Consider the following 23,563-nt stretch of genomic DNA (forward strand, 5'->3'; position numbering starts at 1 on the left):
ACCAACTAGCTACAAATGCACAAATATGAATCAAATTTTTCAGTCCTTCTGATTCCTCAGTGAGTCTGAGCTGCTGTCTATAACTCATTTTAAACAAAAGAAAAGTGAACTAGCAATCTGGAAAACTTACATGTGCTATTCAGAATCTCATAGACACAAACTTCACTCCCCTATTGCTTTCACAAGGAACTTTCACAACCACCTAAGAGATCTCTAAATATTTGAATGGAGTACAGAGATTTTAAACAAACCCAAATTGGAAATCTCCAGATCTTAGGCAGGCAGTGTTATTATCAAATTGTCCTTGAACATTTCATTGGTAGTTTCTAGGACCACATGCACATATCAAAAGGTAAAGACTACAAAGCTAAAAAGCAGCATGCTGTTTGAGAAAACATTAACCCTTTTTTAAAAAACATACACAAACACTCCCAGCTACATTTTTCCATAGTTTAGTCAGTTAAGTATCTGACCAATAACTCTTTATTAGGTAATATTTTCAAGGGGACAAAATCATGATCATCTCAAAAGACAGACCTGGAAAGACTCCGAGCCCTTTGTTCACTTCAAGGCTAATGACCAGCGTCCGAGCCGTGACGCTGAAAATCTGTCGGGGTGCACAGTTCAAACCATCTGTTACCTGAAAGCTGAATCCTCCAGACATTGCTCCTGTGGAAATCAAAATCATACATTTATTCTTGTATTATTCTGTCACACAAAACACAAACATGCACTAGACACCTTTCACTTTCAGCTACAGTGAAATATTGTTGAGGAATACATGCAGTGCAGGTAGCTCTGGGTGCAGCTACAGTGGAGCCGCAGGTTGAGCTCTGGGTGGCAGGAGCCTGAGGCAAGAGGCCCTGAACTGCTGACCCTGTGCTTAACAAAGGGCATGGGGACCTGCCACCAGGGGACCAACACTTAAGAAACATGGCAGGAGCTGAGGACTCCAGACTTTCGTAGCTTAGATTGCAAAGTTTTTTAGTCAGAGTCCCCTGTCAGGGGCTCCCAGCCAGACCTGTTAGTCACTTGTTGCACAATAACTAAATTGTTTTAAGGATACAGGCACCTGAGATTCTGCTAAGGGAAACCTGAGGTAAGTCAGTGAGGAAACCTTGTCTGACTGTGTGAGTGCTGGGTATGCAGAGAGTCAAGGAGGGCTCACTGGAGCCAACAGATGAAGAGGGTTCCGTCTCAACAATCAAAGCCTTGAGTGGTGTCAGTGTGACTGCCAAAGTGACTCCTGGATGGGCAGACAGGAAAGTTTCCTTAGCAATATATCCAAAATCATCCTGAAAGCAGTTTTTGATCAGAGCCCTTGTATCTTAATTAGAATTAAATAAATTGATAATGCAATTAATATATTCCCCAGAAATAACTACTGGCTGTTGTTTTCAGTGAAGGCCAGACACCTCTTAGATATAAATCAGCAATAGAGCCCCCTTCTTCTTTTTCTTCACTGACTCATGACTTAAAACCAAATTAAATTTGGGAAGACAATGTCTCTGAGATTTCCAGCTCCATTTATGGCTTAGGAGGGTCAAAATCACTTAGGTGGTCACATTTTGGCAAACAAGGAATTTGGGGAGCAAAGTAACTAGAATGTTCTTTCATTTTGTTGTATATCTAAAGGTTTGAATAAACTCTCTGGTTGTTTCCCTAGCCTCTTCACTGCACTTCAGCTTTGATGAAGAGAGTATGTTGTCACAGCTTAAACTATTTCAGAGGTTATGTGTACTCACAATAAATGCACATTTTTCCCTTTAATCTTAGGACCTGTATGTACTTTGGCACAAGCAATAGCAAAATATCTCCAGGAGTTTGAGTGGATTCCTGTAAAAATACATGTCTCAGAACTGACAGGCTGCGTTTAAGCAGAGGTTCCCCATGTTGTTCAATTAGGTAAAAAGACAAAACAGAAAAGTGAAACATTAACTGTTGCAAAAAATTTCCATGCTCTTCTATTTGCTTTGCCCATTTAGCCACAAGATCTTGCTACAAGAATACAGATACTAAAAGCCAGAGAGTGCCACATACCTTCATGTAATGATCATCATACTTTGCCTAGCTATAAATTACCATATCAGAAGAACCAAATGTGGGTTCTGAGATTATAGTTAACAACACACCTAAGAAATGCTCTTATATTAGCCAGGTAGCTGAAGCACCTCTGGAAGATCTGGTCATGTTGTTTGATTTTTACAGTTTTTATTTTCTGATGTATTCTCCTGATAAAAAAGAACCAGCTGCTTATTCAAAAAAGCGTCTGGGAGTCTACTATTTGCACTAAGTTGAAAAAACCCCAAACAAACCTGCTTACGCAGCCTCACTTGCCTTTTGGCTAAGGCAGGTCAACTGCCTGACTGACACAGACATTTTGCCATCAGCAGTCAGAACAGAACTGCATCTCAAAGTTCTGCTTGGGTGGAGCATTTATCATTTTATCACAATTAATTTTTTAAGATGTATCTGATCAGAGGTGATTAAAAGGACACCAGAAAGAGTGTTTGTAAAAGCTGCATTGAGAAGACATAAAAACTTCAGAACCAGTAAGAGTTCAATTCATTAATGCCTAAGAAAAACAGTGAGGGTCTAACGGCAAGGGCCCATACTGCGTAAGTGAGAGCACCCTAGAGTGAAGCAACAGTGAAAAAGAGAAGGAATTCTTATGCTGGAGGAGGGATACAGAAAAGGAAAGGTGTGTTCTAGTTTTGCATTTATGCTGGTGATAGAACAATCAGGAATTATGGAGGAAACAAATAAAAAAATTCAAGGGGAAAACATGAGAGCAAAGAGGAAGATTTGCAACTCAAAGCACAGAATAAGCAGGATAATGTAACTCATAAAGCTGAGCAACGTGAAGGGAAAATTCTGAGGTCTAATTTAGAGGCATAAAAACAAATTAGGGTAGTACTTTCATTGTCAGTAAAAAAGACACTGAGAACGGAGAGTCATTGCCACATACAGGTAAAAAATGTGTAGTGCCATGAGGAGTAGCCAGAGGATGGAAGAGCTGCCTCAGCCATGAAGATGCTGCTCTTCCCTTTGGAAATGGCTTGAGTAGGAAGAGTAGATGGGGATACTTCCAAGAGGAGACAAAGAAGGCAGCACACACTCTAAAACTGATGACAAGGAACAGATGAAAGTTAGAGAAATGGGATAAAAAGCTGAGTAACAGCAACAACATAAGGAAAGGCCCCAGGTCAAGGCTGGGGCCAGTAAGATGGGAGTAACAATTACATTTCCAGCAAAAGGTCACAATGAAGGAGGGAAGAAAATAGCATCTGAGAAACGCAAAGAAGCAAAATAACCAGAATACTTTGTGAAGCACTGGAGACCGTAAGGTTGAGTAGATGGCAGAGCCAGAGCAGCTGCAAGACCTGACACACAACCTGGATAATTTTATGTTGCAAATTTACTCTACGCTCCCACTCATTGGAAAATGAAATTTTCTGTTCTTTTCACTTCTATTAATCAAGATTCACTCTTTTAGACTACAGGTGTGCACCTGCCCTTTCTGGAACACAGAGTGGATTAATTTCCTCACACTGAGACTTACCACTGTCCTACCATCATAGGGTTTTTCACATGTCAAAGTCTCCCTTGGAATAATTTAAATAGTTTGGCTCACTTTTGTCATGCTTTTGACCTTTCATTTCCTGACTAAATTATTTGAGCAGGATACTTACAGCTCACCAGCAGCTGCATGTAAAGCAATTTCAGTAATACATATGGACTCTACAAGACAGTGCATCTTAAGGCAGAGTACTCCAACCTCATGAGTACAAATGTGGAGTGACTGCTGCACCCAAGGGAGCACTGGAATTCCAGCCTACCTCAGGGCTGGCAGAAGAGCAGTATATCTCTTCTATCTTCATCCCAAAATAATGATTTATTCCTTCTGTAGCAACTCCTCTCTTCTTTAAACTGAGGTAACATAGCAATACAGCTGGAGCAGGAAACAGGCAGCTATCACCCTGTGAAAGCCCTGCCTCTTCTGGCTGGAACCCCACTGGGAAATTCATTCCTGTGGCTTCCAACCACTGCTACTCAAGGATGCACAAAGCTGTCCTGACTTCTTTTATTGCCCACACATTCTCTCAAATGCACAAAACCCCAAATCCCTTGCTCTGGGCAACAGGAGAAAGAGTAAATGTTTAAAGTTTAATTCTTTTACAGCCTGAAAAGGATACTGACATCACACAGATGAACCATAACTTCATCATGCTTCACTGCACTATGGCAGATACCTGTGAGACTGTTGGGCCATGAACAGCTCTGCGCTATAGCAAGACAGAAAGGCTTCAGGAAATTTTCAATCACAATAGTCAAAACAATGGATTTCCTATTTCTGAAAGGTGCATGGAAATGTCCCCCTACTGCAAAACTGTTTTCAGAAAGAAGGCTGCTATCTAATGAACCTCAAGAACACTAGGGTTTCCCTTTAAGTAGACATCAGACCCTTTCTTGTTTAGTTTTTGAGATAATGTATAACCAGTGTGTAACACTTCACATAACCAGTGTTCTGAGACATTCTGGTTCTTTATGATACTACAACGGGATCTTTAATGGATGACAAACACAAATATACTTAATAGGAGCAGTATTCTAGTATCAGATGTGGTATTTTTGAAATCACATACCATTGTGAACAAATACCAGCTGCCCTTCAGTTATATGAGCCTGGGTAAAAGTAAGGATGCTCTTGCTTGGAGAAGACTTCAGAGCCAAGTGCCCATTGCTAGGTGGAGTAATGGAATACACCAGTTCTGATGGTGAGGAGTCCTTGTCTTCTGCACAGAGGTCATCAATAGTTATTTCTGTGACTGAACCCACCCAGACCTAGAAAAGCAAAAATAATTTAAAAAATAAAGAAAGAAAATGCATACAAAAGAAAACTGGGACAACAGAAGACGAGGGACAGGAATGGATGACACATGACTCCAAGAAAAAGGAAGAATAAAGATTTGTGCTGGGCAACACTACCAGCTGTAACAGGTTTCCTCACTGTCCATCCAAATCTCTGATCACAGATTGGCATAGTTCATCCTGGCAATCGTTTGCAAAATACAAAACTTTGAAATAACATAAGCAAACACACCCTGCACCAGTTAAGAGTTTCACACGGAGCACAAGTGCTCTATTTGTCAAGCATTATACAAACTCTTAGAAACATAACAAAATTGTATTATGATAACTGAGTCAAGGAGCTGCTTTCCAACACACACACATGAATATTAGCGTCATGCATTTCACAGCAGGTGAGGCATTGAATATGCTCCACTTTCCCCAGCAGAAAAGATAAAAGAAAAACAGCCTGGGGACAGCACAAACTCTAATACACTAATGGAACACTTCTTGTAGCTGCACTATTTTCTTCTAGCAAAATGCACTAAAGGCCCTTTTATACTGCACTAAAAAACCCAGGGAAGCTCAGTCCAGTGGGAGATGAAATAACCAACGCCTCCCAAAGCTGCCTACCATTTTGCAAGGTTACAATCTCAGAAAAATAGTTAACTAGTTTTTTTATGGTATAAAAACCATTATTTACTTCTACTAAATCTGAACCTGAAGCACATTCTAAGTCCAGTTCCATAGGACACCCACGAGATTGATAAATGGACTGGAGCATGTCTTCTGTGCAGTCAGGCTGAGAAAATGGGGGCTGTTCAGCCTGGAGAGGAGAAGGTTGTGGGGGAACCTCTCAGACACCTTCCAGTATCTGAGGGGGCCTACGGGGAAGCTGGAGAGGGATTCTCTGACAGGAACTGGAGTGACAGGGCAAGGAGGAATGGATACACACTGCAAGAGGGGAAATTTAGTTAGATACGAGGACAAAACTCTTTACTGTGAGAGTGGTGAGGTACTGGAACAGGTTGCCCAGGGAGGCTGTGGATTGCCCAACCTGGCAGTATTCAAATCCAGGCTGGATAAAGTTTCGAGCAGCCTGGCTAGTGGGAGGTGTCCCTGCCCATGGCAGGGGGAGTGGGGACTAGATGATCTTTAAGATCCCTTATTTCAAGCACAAAGGATTGCTCTCTGACTGGATTTCTATTTGACTGGATTATTTCTTATTTGGAAAGGATAAGCAACAGCCCATTTTGTTCTTCATCTCTTCCGTATATATTTGGAAGTACAGACAAAAGTGCCAACAAAAAACAATACATATTTATCTCAATATGAAGTGAAATTCTTAAATATTCACTAAATATTTAAAATATTCACTATTTAAGAATTCACTAAATTCTTAAATAGTGAATATTTAAATTCTTAAATTCTTGAATTCTTAAATATTCACATCAATATCAATTATTTCTATGCACAGTTTACAATATAGTGTAAAATTTTATGAGCCTAAACCTTTAAATATCTCAGCTTGAGCTTCAAAACACATACTGCATCATTCCTTCCTGTCTTCCTAGGGTCTCAGTACACTTACTAAATATCTGGTAGTAACATTACACCAAATGGTTGAAGAGGACAAATGATCCTTAACAAAGGGCATTTCACCTCTACCAAAGCCTAAAATCAGCAATCACAATTCACTAAGTATTACTTCTATTTTTTAACATGAACCATGAAAGAAAACCTTTTAAGAGACTGAAATCTGTGCCATCACACTTCAACAGAGGAAAGATTTCATTCTACATTGTGTCACAAAATATGTGCCATGGAAAAAGAGATAATAAAATGAAGTTTGATTTTTTTCTAATCAGAAGTAGTTTGAAAAGTAAGTTTATAATAGAAAATACCTTTCAAGTAGTAAATAGTTATTTCTGCCCTGAAATATATATTTTGCTGTAATGTAATTACTAATATTAAATTTTGATAAAGAATTACACTTAAGACAAAAAATGACAACTAACAGCACAGGGTGACTTAGTGAGTGGCACCAATAACCACATTTGTGTCACATGTTTTGTACCAAGACCTTTAATTCATCTCAGTAGCACTTGTGTAGATTATTCTATGAAGAAAATAAAAGATCACAGAATATGATAAAAGATATGGAATATGCAAAAGATACAGGATATGAAAAATATATGGACAAATAAATAGTGAGTTATTACAAATAACTCACTAAATTGAAAATAATTTTTCTTACAAAAGGAAAAAATAATTAAAATTTCTAATTATAGAAAAAGTGGGTTTTCTGTAATGTCAGTATTTAATTACGTTGTCCCAGCACAGTACCACTTAATGCTTTTTAAGTACCATACATGGCCTGCAACATGATCCTTGAGGAATGAAAGGAGATCTAAGAGCTGAAAAGAACCATAGGAAAGCAAACACTGAGACACAGCAAGAATTGTACAAACATCTTATTTTTCATATCTGAGATCAAAATATCCTTGAATAGTACCATGAAAACAGTATCTGAACTTCCAGGATATAGCATAACACTGATTTTTCACGTGCCTGACATATTTCACAGGCATAGTCCAAAAAAAGGTTCATGACCTTGCTGATGTGAAATAATATACTCTGCTCTACTTACAGGATTCAGCTCATCAGTATCAGTCGAGCATGCCACATATCCCACCAGACACTCTGTATTCACATTTTAACACTCAGGAGAGCAATTTAGACAAAACAACAAAAATAATCCGTTTAAATTTGTGGGATTTTTAAAAAACCTAATTCCGGGAAAATATAGCCCTCTTGTGGCAACAGGAGGATTCATACCATTGCTACCCATGTATTTAAAAACATATAACTGCAGCACATGAAGCTAGGATAGTGATTTTCTTCAAAATATCCAACTTCCTTTACCTATTCGCATTCAAGGGAAAAAATGTCCACAGAACCTGTGCAAATTTTAAGAAATTGTATCTAAAATGCTTCCTAGAGTAAAACCAGAGAAAAATTTCCAAAATGGTTGGATACCTGTCACCTGAAACTCCTGCCATGGGGCTCATAACATTGATAGCAACAGACAAGGCTGTTTGAAGAAGGTATAGATAGATGTCTCAAGTGAGGAAGCTAGAGTTAGACTCATTCAGTATGTGTGCACATGCCCAGTAGTTTCTTCATTTGGACAGAAGCCCATGAAAAAGACCAAAATTATCTTCCATATATCCATACCAACATCACTGGCCACATAATGCACCTCTGCACACAAGCTACTTTTCTCAGCAGCAGGTGCCATATCCTAGCCTATTTTTTTTAATAATTTAGCATTTCTTTCTGACTCTTTACGTTGTGACCTGCAAAATTTCTAAGGTCCTAAACTTCAGTCAACTCAAACAGTTCTACTGGACTTCAGTTTTCATAGTACTGGTCATTAATTTTATACTTTTCTATATTTCCAGCCTCACAAAATAGATAGAAGAGCAACTGAGTTTTCAAAAGTAACATTGTCTGTTATTCAGTATCTACCACTAGCAATGTTCTTAAGGAGCACAGACTGTTTCGGCTAGAACATGGGGCCAGCCACCATCACCCTACACATCTCATCTCAGTATTTAGCAGGACTGAGAAAACCCTATTTTCTACTGATCTACTGATGATGTGCAAGTTTGATTTGAGGAAGAATCATCCCAGTGTATTCCTCCCAGCAAATAACTTGACTGCCAGATTTGTTTAGACTGCACATGAATCCACCATATGTGTACATATTGGTAGCCACTCACAACGAATACAAACTTGATTTTTCAACAATAGCTTGTGCATAACAAGAAAAACCATAGGCACAGAGGCAGCATCCTGGTTCTAGTACACAGACTGCCTCCCCAGTAGAGAGGACTAGCTCTGGGTAGGTGAAGCTTTGTTATCCCTGCTCTTGGGAAGCCTAGATTCACAGATATTTTTAGAAAAATCCATAAGCTGCATTGCAGTGCACTGTACAGCCTCAGTTCTGTTAATAGACTGCAATTCCAGCAGTTCACTGCCAACAGTTTAATGCCAGCACTGCACCAGAACAGACACTAGAAAAACCTGACTGAACACTGTGCCCTCCTTTCTGTGACTAGACAAAGATTACTGCGTGTTGTATTGATGTCTGTAGAGTACCACTGTAATTACTTCAACCAGAGAAGATTTTGCTCTGTGCCACCCAAATGTTTGTGAAGGCAGTCTGCCCTTCTGCCAGCAGTCTCTGCACGGGGCAGGACATCTTCTGTTGTGAGCATCTGCAGATTATCTGTTGTCACTGTGAAGCTGCACAATACTACCACCATGGTTGGTTTAAAAATTACATATTTTCTGATGTGAAAAGGCTAAATACACAAGGTTACAATCATCTTTACAGTAATACACTCTCCCTCTCCAACACACAACTAATTACATAAAATTAAATGCCTGTTTTGGTACCACCCACTTATAAACTGCATCATGGAGCACTGGGAATGATTGCAGCCTACTCTGCTTAGCTTCTTCCTTGTGTATTCCTAAATACCTTTGCTGCCTTGATGTCTTCCAGCTGGTTCACTGTGACCACAGGTTCATTAGCTGACCCATGTTTATTTCATTCTGATTTTTGGAGCCACCTAATTTGTTTTTACTCATCAGGTCTCAGATTGGAATTCTTTGCATGTGGGGGCTTTTTGGGCACAGTGTCTTTACCAAAATGGTTCTGGCTATTGAGTGCTATCGTAACACAAATACTATACAAATATGTCCTGGTTTAAATACTAGATATAAACAAAATAATTCATTAATCAATCTGAAAATGCACTGAAACTAAAGTGACAGTAGGCCTTTCTGTAGCGGTAGATAGCTTTCCAAAAATCAGTAGATTGAAAAGTTAGCTATGGTTATTAAGAGCTAAAGGTGGCATCAGTCAACAACCTAAAAATTTTCTTCAGGATTTTCTTGGGGGGGAAGGCAGTTAGAAAAAAATTAACATTTTTTTATTAGCTCACAGTATCACACAGCATCACACAGCAAAACTTCAGTGACTGGACTAATATTTTGATGATCTTAGATTTTCACAGATTGCATTATATTATTTGCAACTTTTGAAAAGGGGAACACTCATGTTTTGTGTAAGAAATACCCAACATGTACTAAATTCTCTCTTGTCCTATCCCACTGGCACATCTGGACAGGAGCAGGCAGTAGAATGTATTTCAGCAGGTCTGACCCTTTAGTACTTCATGGCAAGAGGCATAGGGTTCCAAGGCTGTGCAAATACAATAGTGAAAAGCTGACATTCTCATCACCACTGTTCTTGGTACTTTTCTAAGTTACATGTTCATTAACAGCCCTCAAGACACCACAGCAAACATGAAAACATAACAACCATCCAGGTGCAAGCCATTCACAACCATCCTCACAAGCCCTACATCAGTCCTACAGATTTCATGTCATTTTAAGATTAAAAGAATGCTCATTCAGCCTTCTTGATAAACCTTATAACAGCCAAAAGAGTTCTCCATGTCTAAAATCTTCCTAAATACAAATCATCTATGTACTGCCTCCTTTCATTAGCATGAATTTTTCTAAATCCAAGGACTACTATATATTATACTGGATATCTCACCAGATACAAACCTAGTAGTCTGCTAATGAAGGTGCATTAAACAGCATCAGAATCAATGGAATTAATTTTAACACTTCAAAATGTTGACAAACATACCTGAAGAATCCTGTTTGCTTTTACAATGGGAGCTTCATCATTTACTGCAGTAACAGTTACAAACACAGTTTGAGGTAAACTTCGTTTCCACAACTCCGTGTTATTTACTATCACAGTAAAACTGTCCATCAGTTCTTCACTGTCATCATGAACATAGTAAATTAATTCTTGTTCCACCTGAAAAATATAACAAGCTGAAGAACTAAAGAGGCTAGAAGAAAATAAATGTCACATTGAAAGATATCCCAGTCATGGCTCTCCATATTTATTGCATGAACGTTTTATGACTTCAAAAACTTTATTTATGCTGTAATATCAGATTGTTCCTCTATCTTTGCTCTATTCACAACAGTAAATTTTACTGCTCATCTGTCCATTCCTCTAGTCAGAACATCTTGCCAGTCTTGGCATTCTCTGTTCCTCCTGAAGCAAAAATGGAAATCCAACCACACTTTATTTAACAATACTTCCTGGAATCTATAAACTGAACACAGTGCTAGTAGATGGTGACCCATGATACCACTTTGCTTCTTGGAGCTAAATGACTGAAAATTAGCAAGTTCTGCATATAGTCTGCTGTCTGCGAGCAAAGAAATTACCTAAAAAAATACTTTTTCCCCACTTTTCCACTTGTTCAATCTACATACCATTTCCTCTGGTCTTTTCAAAATGCACCCACAGTCTCACATTTCCAGAGTGTCTACAACTCTGCCTGAATGTGAGTGGCCCATCAGTCTACTGTGGCTATAGCACATTAGTCTTTCAATAGTGCCATCAAGGAAGTGAGGTGATTCACCACAAGGCAGCCTCCCTCCTCACTCCAAATGACCATCTAGAAACAGCAGAAAGATCTTCAACTCAAGACCAGAATAAAAACTCATGTACCTCACCACCTTCCACAAAATCCTACAGCTTTCAGCAAAGCAAACAATTAATCAAGACTATGTCTAAGAAGATTTAAAGGCATTACCTGTTTTCTGGTAAATGAGGTTAACTTCATTCCAGGAAGACGAGAGTTTTCAACATACCCATGTTTTGGCTGCTCAGTTAAAATGAATTCACAGCTGAGTCCTGCAAAATGTCTACTAGAAATTTTTAGATAGTCTTCCACCAGGGCTTTTGAACCCCCTTCTAATACCGTAAAGTTCTGTACTTCCAGTGGAATCATTCTGGGGATGATGTCTACAGAGATCTCTATTCCACTTACTGTTCTGACACCATTGGTCACATCCAGAATAAAATGGTCCTCTAGTTGGTCAGAAACTGTCTGCACATACTGAACTTTGCCCTCGTCGACATCTTGCTGTGTGAAGCTCAGAGCTGGCCCTTGGTCAGAACTGAGATAACTTTCTTCTGAGGAAAACTTCCGAATGTATCCGCGTACTGGAACTTGTCTTACTGTGAACACAATCTCAGATGGAGAGCTATTTTCATGAACAACCTTAAATTTAAAAACATATCCCAAAATTATTCAAATGGAAGTGGGAGAAATTCTATAATTCTCTTCTGAATTTTCCACTTTTAATTCTGGCACTATTGACCTAACTAAACTGGCACTTCTTAAGTGGGTTACACAGTTCACAAAGCAATACAATACTTTTGAGCAGACACATGTTACATAAAGGTGGCATGGGAGCCATTTTGTAACCCCAAATACATTTTGTAAGTTTTGAAAATGAACATACTGCATAATTAACTACTGGCCTCATAGCTACAGATCCCTGCCTGAAACAAGGAATTCAGGATTTCAGCAACATGCAGCCGGAGCCCTCTCGTGGTGGTTACTGGAAGGCTACACACAAAAATTGGGCAGGAAAGAATTCACCAAATCACTCAGGTTTGTGACTCGACATATTTTTTAGAATTTTAGAATTTTGACATGTTTTTTAGAATTTTACAATTTTAACTGGGCTAGCTCCAAATTAAATCAAAAAAACCCTTTTTCCTCAGCATTTCCCATGAGCTCAATTAAGAGCATTACATGTAGTACAAATAGTTGTTACACCTAAACCAAATAAATATATGCAGAGTCCCCAAATGATTATTTTCTTAAGCACCAATATGTAACAGAGTCAAAGACTATGGGAAGTCTTTTCCTTTAACATAATCAGTTTTCCATCCTAAAAATGGAAGCTTGCTAGTGTCAGTCGCTCCTGAACTACGCACCCAGAATGCAATCATGTTAGTGGCAATCAAAATAAGTTAAAGAGAAGACACAAAGTAAAGCCACTGCAATGGCTAAAAAAGGTGAGGAAAACTTGCTACAAGATTGGAGGAATGGACAACATGGCTAACCTACTTGCAGTTTTCCTTTACTGATTTTAACTGGTTTTCCTTCCTCAACCAAGAGATTGTTTTTGTTCATAATCCTTGGTGGCTTCTGCTGACTTTCCAAATATACACGAATCTGTAGTCCAGCAGACAGATGGGCATCTCCAGCACGGACTGTAAAGTTAACTGTGTCCATAAGGTTGTTGCTGTCATCATGTCTGTAGGTCACATACCCCTTTATCAGATCAAGCTGAGTAAAGGAATCCATTAATACATTATGCACATATATTCTTCCATATTTTGGGAAAGAGAGTATTTCATATGTAAGCTCATGATCATTTCTTATGTCTTGGTTGGTAGTAGCACTCAGGTTAGCTGTTGAAACAGTTTCTTCTTTCCCTTTTTGAACCAATAATCCCGTATTATTTGCCAACTTAACGTAAGGATCAGTCGCATTAACTTCCAGAAGCAAGGAAGTATAGTGCTTGCCATCTGTCACAAAAAGCACAAAACGCCCAAAATCTGCACCATGGTGTATAAACAGGACTTGCTTTTGCTCCAAGTCCACTTGTTTGAATTGGTAGAGTTTATGCAAAGTATCATTTGTTAGCACCAAGTCCCCATTGGAAATACCACGCCTAGTATATAGCAACTGTCCATCATCAAAATCAGAATCAGGATCATGATAGCAAAGATCTGCCAAAGTTAATAATCGCTGCCCGTTCCTCACTACGTCAAATATCTTATCAATTACACGAACTGGTTTCTCATCATTCTTCAGCTGAACAGAAATACAGAATCTAATTTCTACTGACAAAGGTTCTGCTCCTGGATCAAAGTTTGTCCCTTTTCCTGGCTCTTTGCTGAAAGCTCTGACATGAAATTCATCAAACATCGTCTCAGAATCATCATGCACATACATAAGGCACTTATCAGTTATATCTTTATTGGTGAAAGTTATAAGATTGCTGTTATTCTCACATAAACCAGAAAAATTAGTAAATTTTAATATCCCATGCTTAGGAAACTGTATAACTTCATATTGGAAAGTTTTATTATCTGGTGTTTGCACAAACAATTTTGTGCTTGTTATTAATTCTCCTTCCCCTTCAGTAACATTAAGGCCGTTGTTAGTCAAAATAATGTTTCTGAAATCTGATTTGATGTAGACTTCAAAGTCATAGAAATTTGAATCCAGATACTTTGTAGAAATGAAAAATCTAAATGAATCATAGTCTTCATGGTACTGGATTAATTCATATGCCACTTTTTGATCAGTAATATCTTTTTGGCTAAAGACTGAATCTTTTTTCAGCGGCTGGTCATTAAGCAGTATCTGTCCATTCTTTGGTAGGGACAAAAGTTTGAAATGAAGCTCATCTTCAGGTATTTCTAGATCTGCAATCACAGCAAAAAGATTACCAGAATTCAAGTACTTCTTTTTTGATTTTTCAATTTCTAGAGGAGCATGTTTCAACAGACTGTACCTTAACCATTTCACTTTGATTGGAAATGTATGCTCTTCACTGATTCTGTTGCCTATGCTAACTTTGAACTTAAATTGGTCGGTAAGGTTTTCCAGCTGAATGTCTTTAAAAGTGCTACAGTATCTCACCCGGCTGCGCTGAAGAGAGCGTTGAGAAAAAGAGCTGACTTGCTTCCACACCCCCCCTGAATGCTGCTTTTGGACCTGACCAAAGTGAGGGGGCTCTGTGATCTCAAACCATATCTCCAGCTCCTGGAGGACAGCATTTGTTTCAACTGCCAGATGCCTAGGTCTTATAAGAGCTGTAGCACCTTGGAGGAGATTTATTCCTGAGTTGTTGACAACTCTGTAATCCAAAGGAACTGCCATGACACGTAACACAACAGTGTTGCTCATCTTCTCACCATCGCTTGCCCTGAGAACAATCCTTGAGTTCTTGACGCCCGTGTGGACAAAGAAAACAGTGCCTTTCTTTAAATCCTCATTAGAAAAAGTAGTGATAGCTTTTCCAGGATGCCTTGAATTTTCTAAAAATCCTGCATCTGCATTCAAATTTCCAAGCACTGAAAGTCTGAGACCTACAGAATCTGTATCTTTATCTACAACTTTTATCAGGTCATTAGTCAAACGTTTCTTTGAGTTCTCTAAGAGAAGAAGCAAGTTTCCCTCAGGAAGTATGATCTCAGGTGCATCATTTACTGGAGTAACAGAAATGCTAAACATATGCTGCTCAGTTCCTTCCAAATATGGAGACATAATCTTCTCACTCTTGACAGAAATGGAGAAATTAAAATAATCATAAGTGTCCTCAGAGCCATCATGGACATACAGAATCTTCCCTTGCCACACATCCTGCATAGTAAATGTATTTACCTCCTGCAACGGTTCAATGTTCAGTTTCAAGTGTCCATGAGAGGGTGGTTCCTTTATATCAAAAAGAATTTGTGACTGATTAATTCCTAATTTCTGAAAGTCTAAGTTAACTTTAATATGCTTAGATTCAAGTGAAGCCTGTTCACCCTCTAGCACAACCAAGTTACTCAGAACTAAAAGGTGGCTTTTTTCTTCCTTCCCCAGAGAAATTGAGTTTTCATGGGAAATGGTAAATACAGGCGCTGTTTTCACAGAAGGGTTCTTTACAGCCGTCTCTAAAGAAAAATTTGCTTTAAAAGAACTCTGCATTTCACATCCAGCTGAAATGTCCTTAGTTACTAGAACATTCTTCAGTGATTTCTTTTCTGAATTGGCTTTCAGGTTCCTTAAGCAGCCTTTGAAGGATACTCCTCTGGCGTACTTCCTAGATACTGACATTAATTTAATCACTTCTGATCGTATGCTGTCTTCTACACCACCTACAAAGAAGGATCCCTTCAGAAGTGGCAACTTACTCTGGGGAGGTAATGACTTTTTCACAGTTTCTTCATCCAGTGTTAGCTGCAAATATTCTGCAGTAAATTTCAGTTTGATGTAGTGCCAATGACTATCATTGACTGACCCACGAGAAGAAAGATGGGTTCTACTTTTATGTTTTCCAATGTAAGCTTTAATTAAACCATCTTCCATTTCCATTGCAATGAAATCTCCTGCTTGCCCAGGGTGGTAAAGCAGCAATCCACACGCAGCTGAGGTTTGTAAAGTACACTCAAAGATTCCCTCATCGTCCACATGCCACGATGGGAAAGAAATATAGGACCTGGAACTGAAGAGACTAATGGGTTCTTCTTCACCTGCAAAGAATTCATCACTGCACCCCACTGAAACTTCATGGATGTTTTTGAAGCCAGGAGAAGGTCTCAGAGGCATCAGAATGTCTAACTGATTGAATGACACACCATCAATACATCCTCGGAAACTGGGTAGTGCTCCAACAATGTAGGGAACATCAAGTTTGCCAGTACCACCTACGTAGAATCCATAATCAACATTTAATTCATAAAGAATCCCAGGCATTTTTGCACTAGTTCTATCATGTTTATCAATTACCAGCGTGACATTATCTTGTTCATGATACAGTTCAACCAGGTGCCAAGCCAAGTCATTCAGCTGAGATCTTTGCTGAGAATGCAGTACTTGTTCTCCCACACCAAAGTTAATTCTTAACTGAAAGAGATAGAATTTTAACTATCAAAATCCAAAAGTGTTTGTGATATTTTTCACAATCACACATTAATATATAGTCAATGCATTAATTTCCATATATCTTAATACTAAGCATATATCTTAATACTAAGCATATAAGTTACAAAATATATTAAAAAAAAATCCTACTAAAATTCTGTGTAGGTTTATTTGCCATCACGAAAGTTTCAATAACTGCAGAAGCAGGAATGGACTCCTCTGCGGTTCTGCTAGGAACAACAGCTCCTGAGAGCCCAACTGAAAGTGATTTTTCAAGGACTTACCTTGCACAAAAACAATTCCTCCAAATTCAAGAACCTTCTGTAATTTCATCATCAAATTTGAAATTTTGCCTTTACTGATTCTCATGCTTTGAGCAAATAATCTTGATTTTAAGATCAAGAGATCTCAAAGGCTATAGAGATATAATTTTAAGAAATAAAAGCCATAACTTGAAATTAATTATATTAAGTGACTGATCCATTTCTTTAAACAGAAATTTGTTTAGATATCTAGTTATAGATAACAGCCTTAAGAAAAACTCTGAGCAATTCAAGCTACACACATTTTTTAGCTATAAAGCATACTTGTACATATCCTGAACGTAGCTCCATTAAACAATAATCAGTCTTCCCAGCTGCAAGAAGAAGCAGTCCCTGTGGCTTGCTTGTTCGAAACTGCAACTGTAAGGATGTCTGAGGGAATGCTTCTGCCATCTTCAGCTCCACAAAGCTATCACCATAAAATGATACTGAAAGAAATAAAGGAAAATAAATAGGAAATTGAATCACACAAACAAAAAAATCTTTTTCTTAGTCATACATAAATATATGTAAACTGTTTACATTATTTTCTATATATTTATTCACGTCAAATGAAAATAAATCTCAGATATCAAATTCACCAGTCCAAACAATTTAGTAAGAGCCCAATGGCCATACCAGAATGGACAAAGGGTGAATACAGTCTAGTTTTCTTTTCTCTAACAGTGATGACCGGGAATGGTAAGAACCATGCAATTATACTGAATAATTTCTTTCAAATACCCCTTCATTTTTGTTTGTGTGTTTAGGTGTTTTCCTGAGCTTGTCACACCCAGTCTATTTTGTGGCTGTCACAGAATTTCTCTCTTAAGTATTCTTCTAGTTTCTCTTTGGAAATATGTTCATCTACAACACACTCTTTTGTCTCTATCAGAGACAATCTATGCCATCTCTGCAGAGAAGACCCACAAGTCTCCTGCCACTAGTGTCATTTTCAGATGTTTTTATCCTCTATTCCAGGCACAACTGCCCTCTTGGTTCCTGTATGCAACCCCCAACCATCCCTGCCATCCTGTTGGCCAGTCACTCAGATCTGTACAAGCCTCCTTCATTGTCTCCTCCCCTCTTTCCTGCTCTGAGGAACAGTAAAACCAGTCAGAATTCTCATTTGACTACTCACTGCTTTTACCATCCTCATTACTACTATTCAGAACAGCAGAGATCCTAAGACCAAATCCTCCAAAATTCTGCTGGTAACTTCCCTCTGACACATAAAAAAAAAACCCATCAATCATCTACCACTCCTCCTATTAAATCAATTACTTAATATACAGAGCCCTGCACTCCAATGAATGCTAAAAAGCCTTTGGTACTTCACAAAAAGTATTTTGAAACTCTGAATCTTAGACACCTTGCCCACCCCTCTCAATAAAATTCCAAGGGGTTTGTAAAGAACTCTTTAAAGAAATCTCACAGACACCTCCAAAATTGATCCTTCTCACTTGTGCATCTTTTATCTTTGTTACAGTACCTAGAAATTTGAGTTATGGATGTCAGGCTTATAGTCCCCTGGTAATTCTAGTTTTAAATACTGGCATAAAATATGCCACCATCTGTTGGAACCCTGGAAGCTGCGAATTTAAGGCTTTAGACTGTAGTAATATATAAAGCAATATGGAGGATTTAGGGTGTAGGCTAAGTTCTTCTTTCACCACCTTCTTCAAGGATTAGGGTGGTAGTTTGTACTTGGGTAAAAGGTCTGCATTGCAGACCACAGGTGGCTAGTTATTGGGTTAAAAGTAAAAATAATATAGGTGTCATCTTTAATGGGATAGTTTATGCTTAAAAGACCTTGGAATGAGTTAGAGACAGAGCCATTTTTCACCTTGCTAGCTAGAATTCACAACTTGTGAGACTGTGCTGTAGATAAGAATTAATAAACATCTGAGTCCGAACACAAAAACTGTGTCTCCCAAGCATTTAATCTTGGCTCTAACAGAAGAAAAGAAGATTAAAAGCCCACAACTATCCAGGCTTCAGGTACCACGGAGTTCAAGCACGAGATCAGATATAACCCTTAGCAAGCAAGTTATTTGATCAACAAGTTTTTTTAGGTCAACCCCTCTCCTCCCCTGCCACCATTTCAAAAAAGGAATTTCAGTTTAGGAATCTTCCCAATTAGCAGTAAATGCCATTTAGTTTATTTAGCTTCTCTGCAGTAGCCATGCCCTTTCTGAGGGTTTCTTTTATACTAGCAACTTAATCAACTGGCTGCACAGACCCTCTGCAGGGTTTTTGCTCTTGATTTAGGAGGAGGATTTAGTAAAAGCTTTGATTCTTTCAAGCTGATCCTTGACTTTTTTTCCAGACATGTCTATTTTCAAATTCCATTGGCCAAAGTTTATGATGCTTTCAGCTGCGTTTAGATACAGCTTGTAAGAATAACACTAGTTAAATATTTATTTTGCAATTTTTAGCTTCATTCTGAAATAAATCTCTCATTTTAAAATCAAGCATTACTGCAGAGGACTTTCCAGGTTTAAATGTTGCAGTTCCTACATTAGCTGTCCCCTTGCTTAATCTAATACATTCTGACAACTCTTATAAAGCGTGGCTTTAACTCTGACTCTAAACTGGATTCTGTGCAGAGTACCAAACCAAAGACCTAATTTAGCAGCTCATTCATGAAATAACAATCAGTAATAGTATCTAAAAAATTGCTACAAGATATACAAGAATTCTAGGTAGCCTTCCCAAGAATAAGATTTCAGCAAAACTCACAGCCAAAAACTATGTAATATTGAGTTATATTAAGTACACACAGAAGCACAGAAAAGATCTTTACATTACTGAAATACACGTATTTCTTCCAAAGAAAGAGTCACCACTGTGGCTAAAAAAAATGGTTCCCAAGTGGAACAAAAAGGAATTCTTCCTCAACAGTTTGCTTCTAGTTCAAAAGAAGCTTTCATCAAAAATAGCTCAAATACACCTTGCAGTTTTTACATTAAATTTATACACGGAGAGGACCTATGCCCTTTGCTGTACATAAAAATGTTATCCTGTGGGCTAAATAAAGACCTCCTCTTTAAAGCAAGTGTTGGAATAACAAAACTAGAGACAAATCCCCAGTATAAGCAAGGACATATTAATAAGACAGGAAATATGTTAAATAATTGTAATTTTTAATATTAGCTAAATTCATACGTTGGATTTGGGGGGAAGAAATTAAGCAGAGAGATTATGGATTACTCAGTGCAATTTAGAATAACTAGAATGAAGTTGCAAAGTCAATACTTTGCAGAGTACCACTAGGCAACAGTTTAATATTTATACTATATATGAATTTTCTGGAAGGAAAAAAGAAACCTGATTTAACCTCCTGCCTTACATAAAACTCTTCAGATTTAGAATCTGTCACTGAAGGTGGGGCAGGTAAACACTGATCCAACAGTAAACAAGATTCTGGACCACCTACAGTGCCTTGGCATGATTTCTTTTACAGCTAGACAGAATCGTATTTTTAATATTCTTTTTTTGGATACATTACTTGCTGTATCATAGATAAGATCAAATCCAACTGTTGATATTGAAAAACATCACCACTACCACAGAACACATAATATGGTTTGCTTGGATCTTACAGTCTCCAAAACATGGTGCTGGTATTTCAAAAGCAGGAGCTGGGTTAATGAAGCTTTGCTACAAGGACAAATAGCAAAAGAAATGCAGCAGAATGAGAGGGGTGAAAAAAACCTCCAAAGAATCAAAATAGGAGACTTCATAATGAAAAAATATTCCTCCAATTTTGTCACCTTATCTAAGCTGGTAGCAAATGATATCAACAGCACGTAAGAGGCACAGGAGAAATGGAAGTGAAAAAGGAAACAGATTCGTTGGGAATGCCCTTTAAGGCTAAATATAGCAATTATTCAAAAGGGAATTATCAGGATTGATTCACATTTCCTCAGTGTAAAATCTAGTGAGATTTTTGAGGGTAAATCAAACTCCTACCAGAGTGTGTAAGCCTCTTACATTTACCTAACATGTACACCATGAAGAATATCCCTATATTGCATCTACAAATGCTTTACACACCTGAAACATTTAAAGGTCCCTTCCAAACCAAAGCATTCTATGACTTCCAGATAAAAGACAGTCCCGTAGTTAAAGTATGAACATGAAATGAACAGTGCAGATGTTATTTTCTGGTTCTATCACAGAAAACTAAAGAGTTGAAAAAAACCACTTAAAACCTAATTTCAGCACACTGCGTATAAGAAGCTCATGGGGTTTTTCCTTCCCAGCCTTCAACTGTTTTCTTCCCTTTTGCTAGATTACCTCTGGGTGAGGTTATAGCTGCAACAGCACCCAGAGTAAAAAAAGAGAGATGGATTTTAACAAGCTCTCCTGGCGGTAATGTCAGTCCACATGGCCTAGCAAATCTCAGCTTGAAGGCAGCTCAAGCAGAACATCACAGGTTGGTGCAGCTGGAAGCAGCTGGTTTGTGTCCCTAGCAGGTGGTTTGGAAATGTATTGTCAGGCTTTGCCTTGCACTGCCTGCAGTGCTAGGGAGAGGACACTACTGTAACAGCAAGCCCTAAAGCACTGGTTGGCCTAACACCACTAGCAGTAAAATCCACAAAACCCTTCGTCATGTCATTTAAGACAATGCTACTGTTACTAGAGATTGCTGTTTCAGTGGCACTCAGATCTTCTGACACACCTGATATATCTGAGACATCTCTATGAAGAATAAAAAAATTCATCCCCTCTGGCTGCAGGGTCTTCACTCACAAAACTGATGCAAACATCACTTAGAGCTCCATGCACTGAAATTGCTTCGTGGAAAGAAAATACTGGTGTATTTCATTTACAGTATCTGAATTTAACCTTCCAGTAACTGCTGAAGTAAAAACTAGTTTTTTAAGGTTACAATTAAATATTAGTTCATTTCTAACCAGTCCTCTCAGCTAATGAAACAAATGCCAAACAACCGCAGAAACCGACCATTCAACATTTCTAAAGGACACTGTAGCGATTGGTTTGTCTCTTGGGATTGCAGGGAGGGATAGAAGGTGGGTGAAGGTAGATAAAAAACCACACTTCTTCAGCTGCATGCTGACCCAATAGTTAAAACATATTTAAATAGCAAACTTCATTACCAGTCTTTTAAGCTCAAATTGCAATGTACTTCAAGTTACATCTCAAGAAGAAATATACTTTGCAGCTCAAGGTTTTGGCTATTTAAATGGTTTTGATGACTGCCCAAGACCTGCACCTAAACGTGCCTCACTGCTGGTGAGGTGACTGGCATGTCTTGAGAAGCCAGGCTCAAGACGGCTGAAGCTGTACGCTAAAACCCAGATAGCTGCAGTTGCTGGCTGATACTCATCATCGAGACTACTAGCTCACATGCATGCAAGAGCAGGGGAAGGAATTGCAGGGAATATTGTCCATGCCTCATGACATACTACAGTTATTACAAGAGGCGGAGAGAAAAGGTTTACATCTACGTTGCTTGCGAAGCATCCACGTTGTTATGAGGAAGCTATGTCAAATCTCAGCGTCTCTGCAGCAGGAGGGGCAGCAGACACAAGGCGGGCTCATACCCGAGCGGACAGCTCGGCCTTCCCTCCGAGGCAAGAGGACACCACGCCTTCACAAAATGCCCGCTGTCCCACCACCTGTGCGGCCGCCTGCTGCCGGCCGAGGGGCTGCGGCGGCTGCCGGCCGAGCATGAGCCCCGGCGGGCCGAGGCAGGGCCACTCCCCGGCGGGCTGCTGCTTCCGCGGGAACACGGGCGACAAGGCGCTCCAGCGCTCCGAGCGGCCCCGGCGCCGGGGCTGCGGCCGGGCCGCCCCTTCCCCCGCGGGCGCAGGTGCCTTCCGGCCCCCGCCACGGCCCTACCTGCGAGAGCGGGCCGGCCGGAGCCCAGCAGCAGCACCAGCAGCGCGGACCGCAGCAGCGCGGCGGCCCCGCCGGCCATGCCGGAGCCGCGGCCCGGCCGGGCTCCCCCGGCGCGGGCGGCGCTGGGGCCGCGGCGCAGCCCTGGGGAACGGCGGCAGTGTCACCGCCCCGGGCCGCGCTCCCCGCCCGCTGTCCCGGGACGGCCTCCGCTCTCCTCCCCTCCTTCCCGCCCTCCTCACAGCGCAGCCCTGCCCCGGCCCGCCCCCTCTCCAGGAGCACCGGCCTAGGACGGTTCTGCTTCACAGCCTTTCACGGCTGTGGGGTACTGTGAGCTTCGGGTGGGACTGGCCCACGTGTGGGTTGCAGCTGCAGTCAGTCGTTCACCCACTGCACACCCTCTGTCTCCATGGCCTGCCTGTCGTAGTGGCAGGCTGCTCTGAGGTACCCAAACCTTCCCCTCTCCTGGCTGGAGCATCTCCATCCTGGAGATTTTGCATGCCATCCATAAAGAAACACAAAACTGCTTTACGAAAGAAACGTGTTACAGATAAACCATGCAATAGTTTCAGAAATTGAGATGATCACAGAATCAGTTAGGGGAAAGACCTCTGACACCGAGTTCAACCTATGACCAAACACGACCATTTCAACTCTACCATGCCACTGAGTGCCACATCTGTAGTGGTGTGTAATTTTGTGTTTTAATACCCTATGGTTTGTTTGTGTTCCAGCCCCAGGAGTGGTGGTTTAGTCTGGGTTGTGTCCACCCATTGGGTTGTCAGTCATCCCTGATTCCCCAATGTTCTCTATCAATCTTCTGTGATTACCAGCCCCTGCCTGGACAGCCCCTTGGGGAATTCCATATTCTTTGAGGCTCTATTAGTCTGTTCATATAAATCTCCTCACATTAGCCTCTCCATTGGTTTTTTTGGT

General features: G+C 39.8%; 1 protein-coding gene across 2 annotated transcripts in view; it reads right to left on the reverse strand.

Moving 5' to 3' along the window:
- LOC134563872 (chondroitin sulfate proteoglycan 4-like) overlaps positions 1-22,809 on the reverse strand; it is a 44,953-nt gene extending 22,144 nt beyond the window's left edge. For both annotated transcript variants that reach the window (XM_063422262.1, XM_063422261.1), the window contains exons 1-7: positions 22,631-22,809; positions 17,045-17,208; positions 12,882-16,439; positions 11,553-12,023; positions 10,583-10,759; positions 4,647-4,845; positions 538-669 (exon numbers count right to left, since the gene is read on the reverse strand). In XM_063422262.1, the coding sequence (XP_063278332.1) occupies positions 538-669; positions 4,647-4,845; positions 10,583-10,759; positions 11,553-12,023; positions 12,882-16,439; positions 17,045-17,208; positions 22,631-22,709 (4,780 nt within the window). In that variant the 5' untranslated portion in view covers positions 22,710-22,809. The remainder of the gene's footprint in view (positions 1-537; positions 670-4,646; positions 4,846-10,582; positions 10,760-11,552; positions 12,024-12,881; positions 16,440-17,044; positions 17,209-22,630) is intronic.
- Positions 22,810-23,563: the final 754 nt, after the last annotated feature.

The sequence above is a fragment of the Prinia subflava genome, chromosome Z (assembly GCF_021018805.1).
Source record: "Prinia subflava isolate CZ2003 ecotype Zambia chromosome Z, Cam_Psub_1.2, whole genome shotgun sequence".
NCBI classification, from domain to species: Eukaryota; Metazoa; Chordata; class Aves; order Passeriformes; family Cisticolidae; genus Prinia; species Prinia subflava.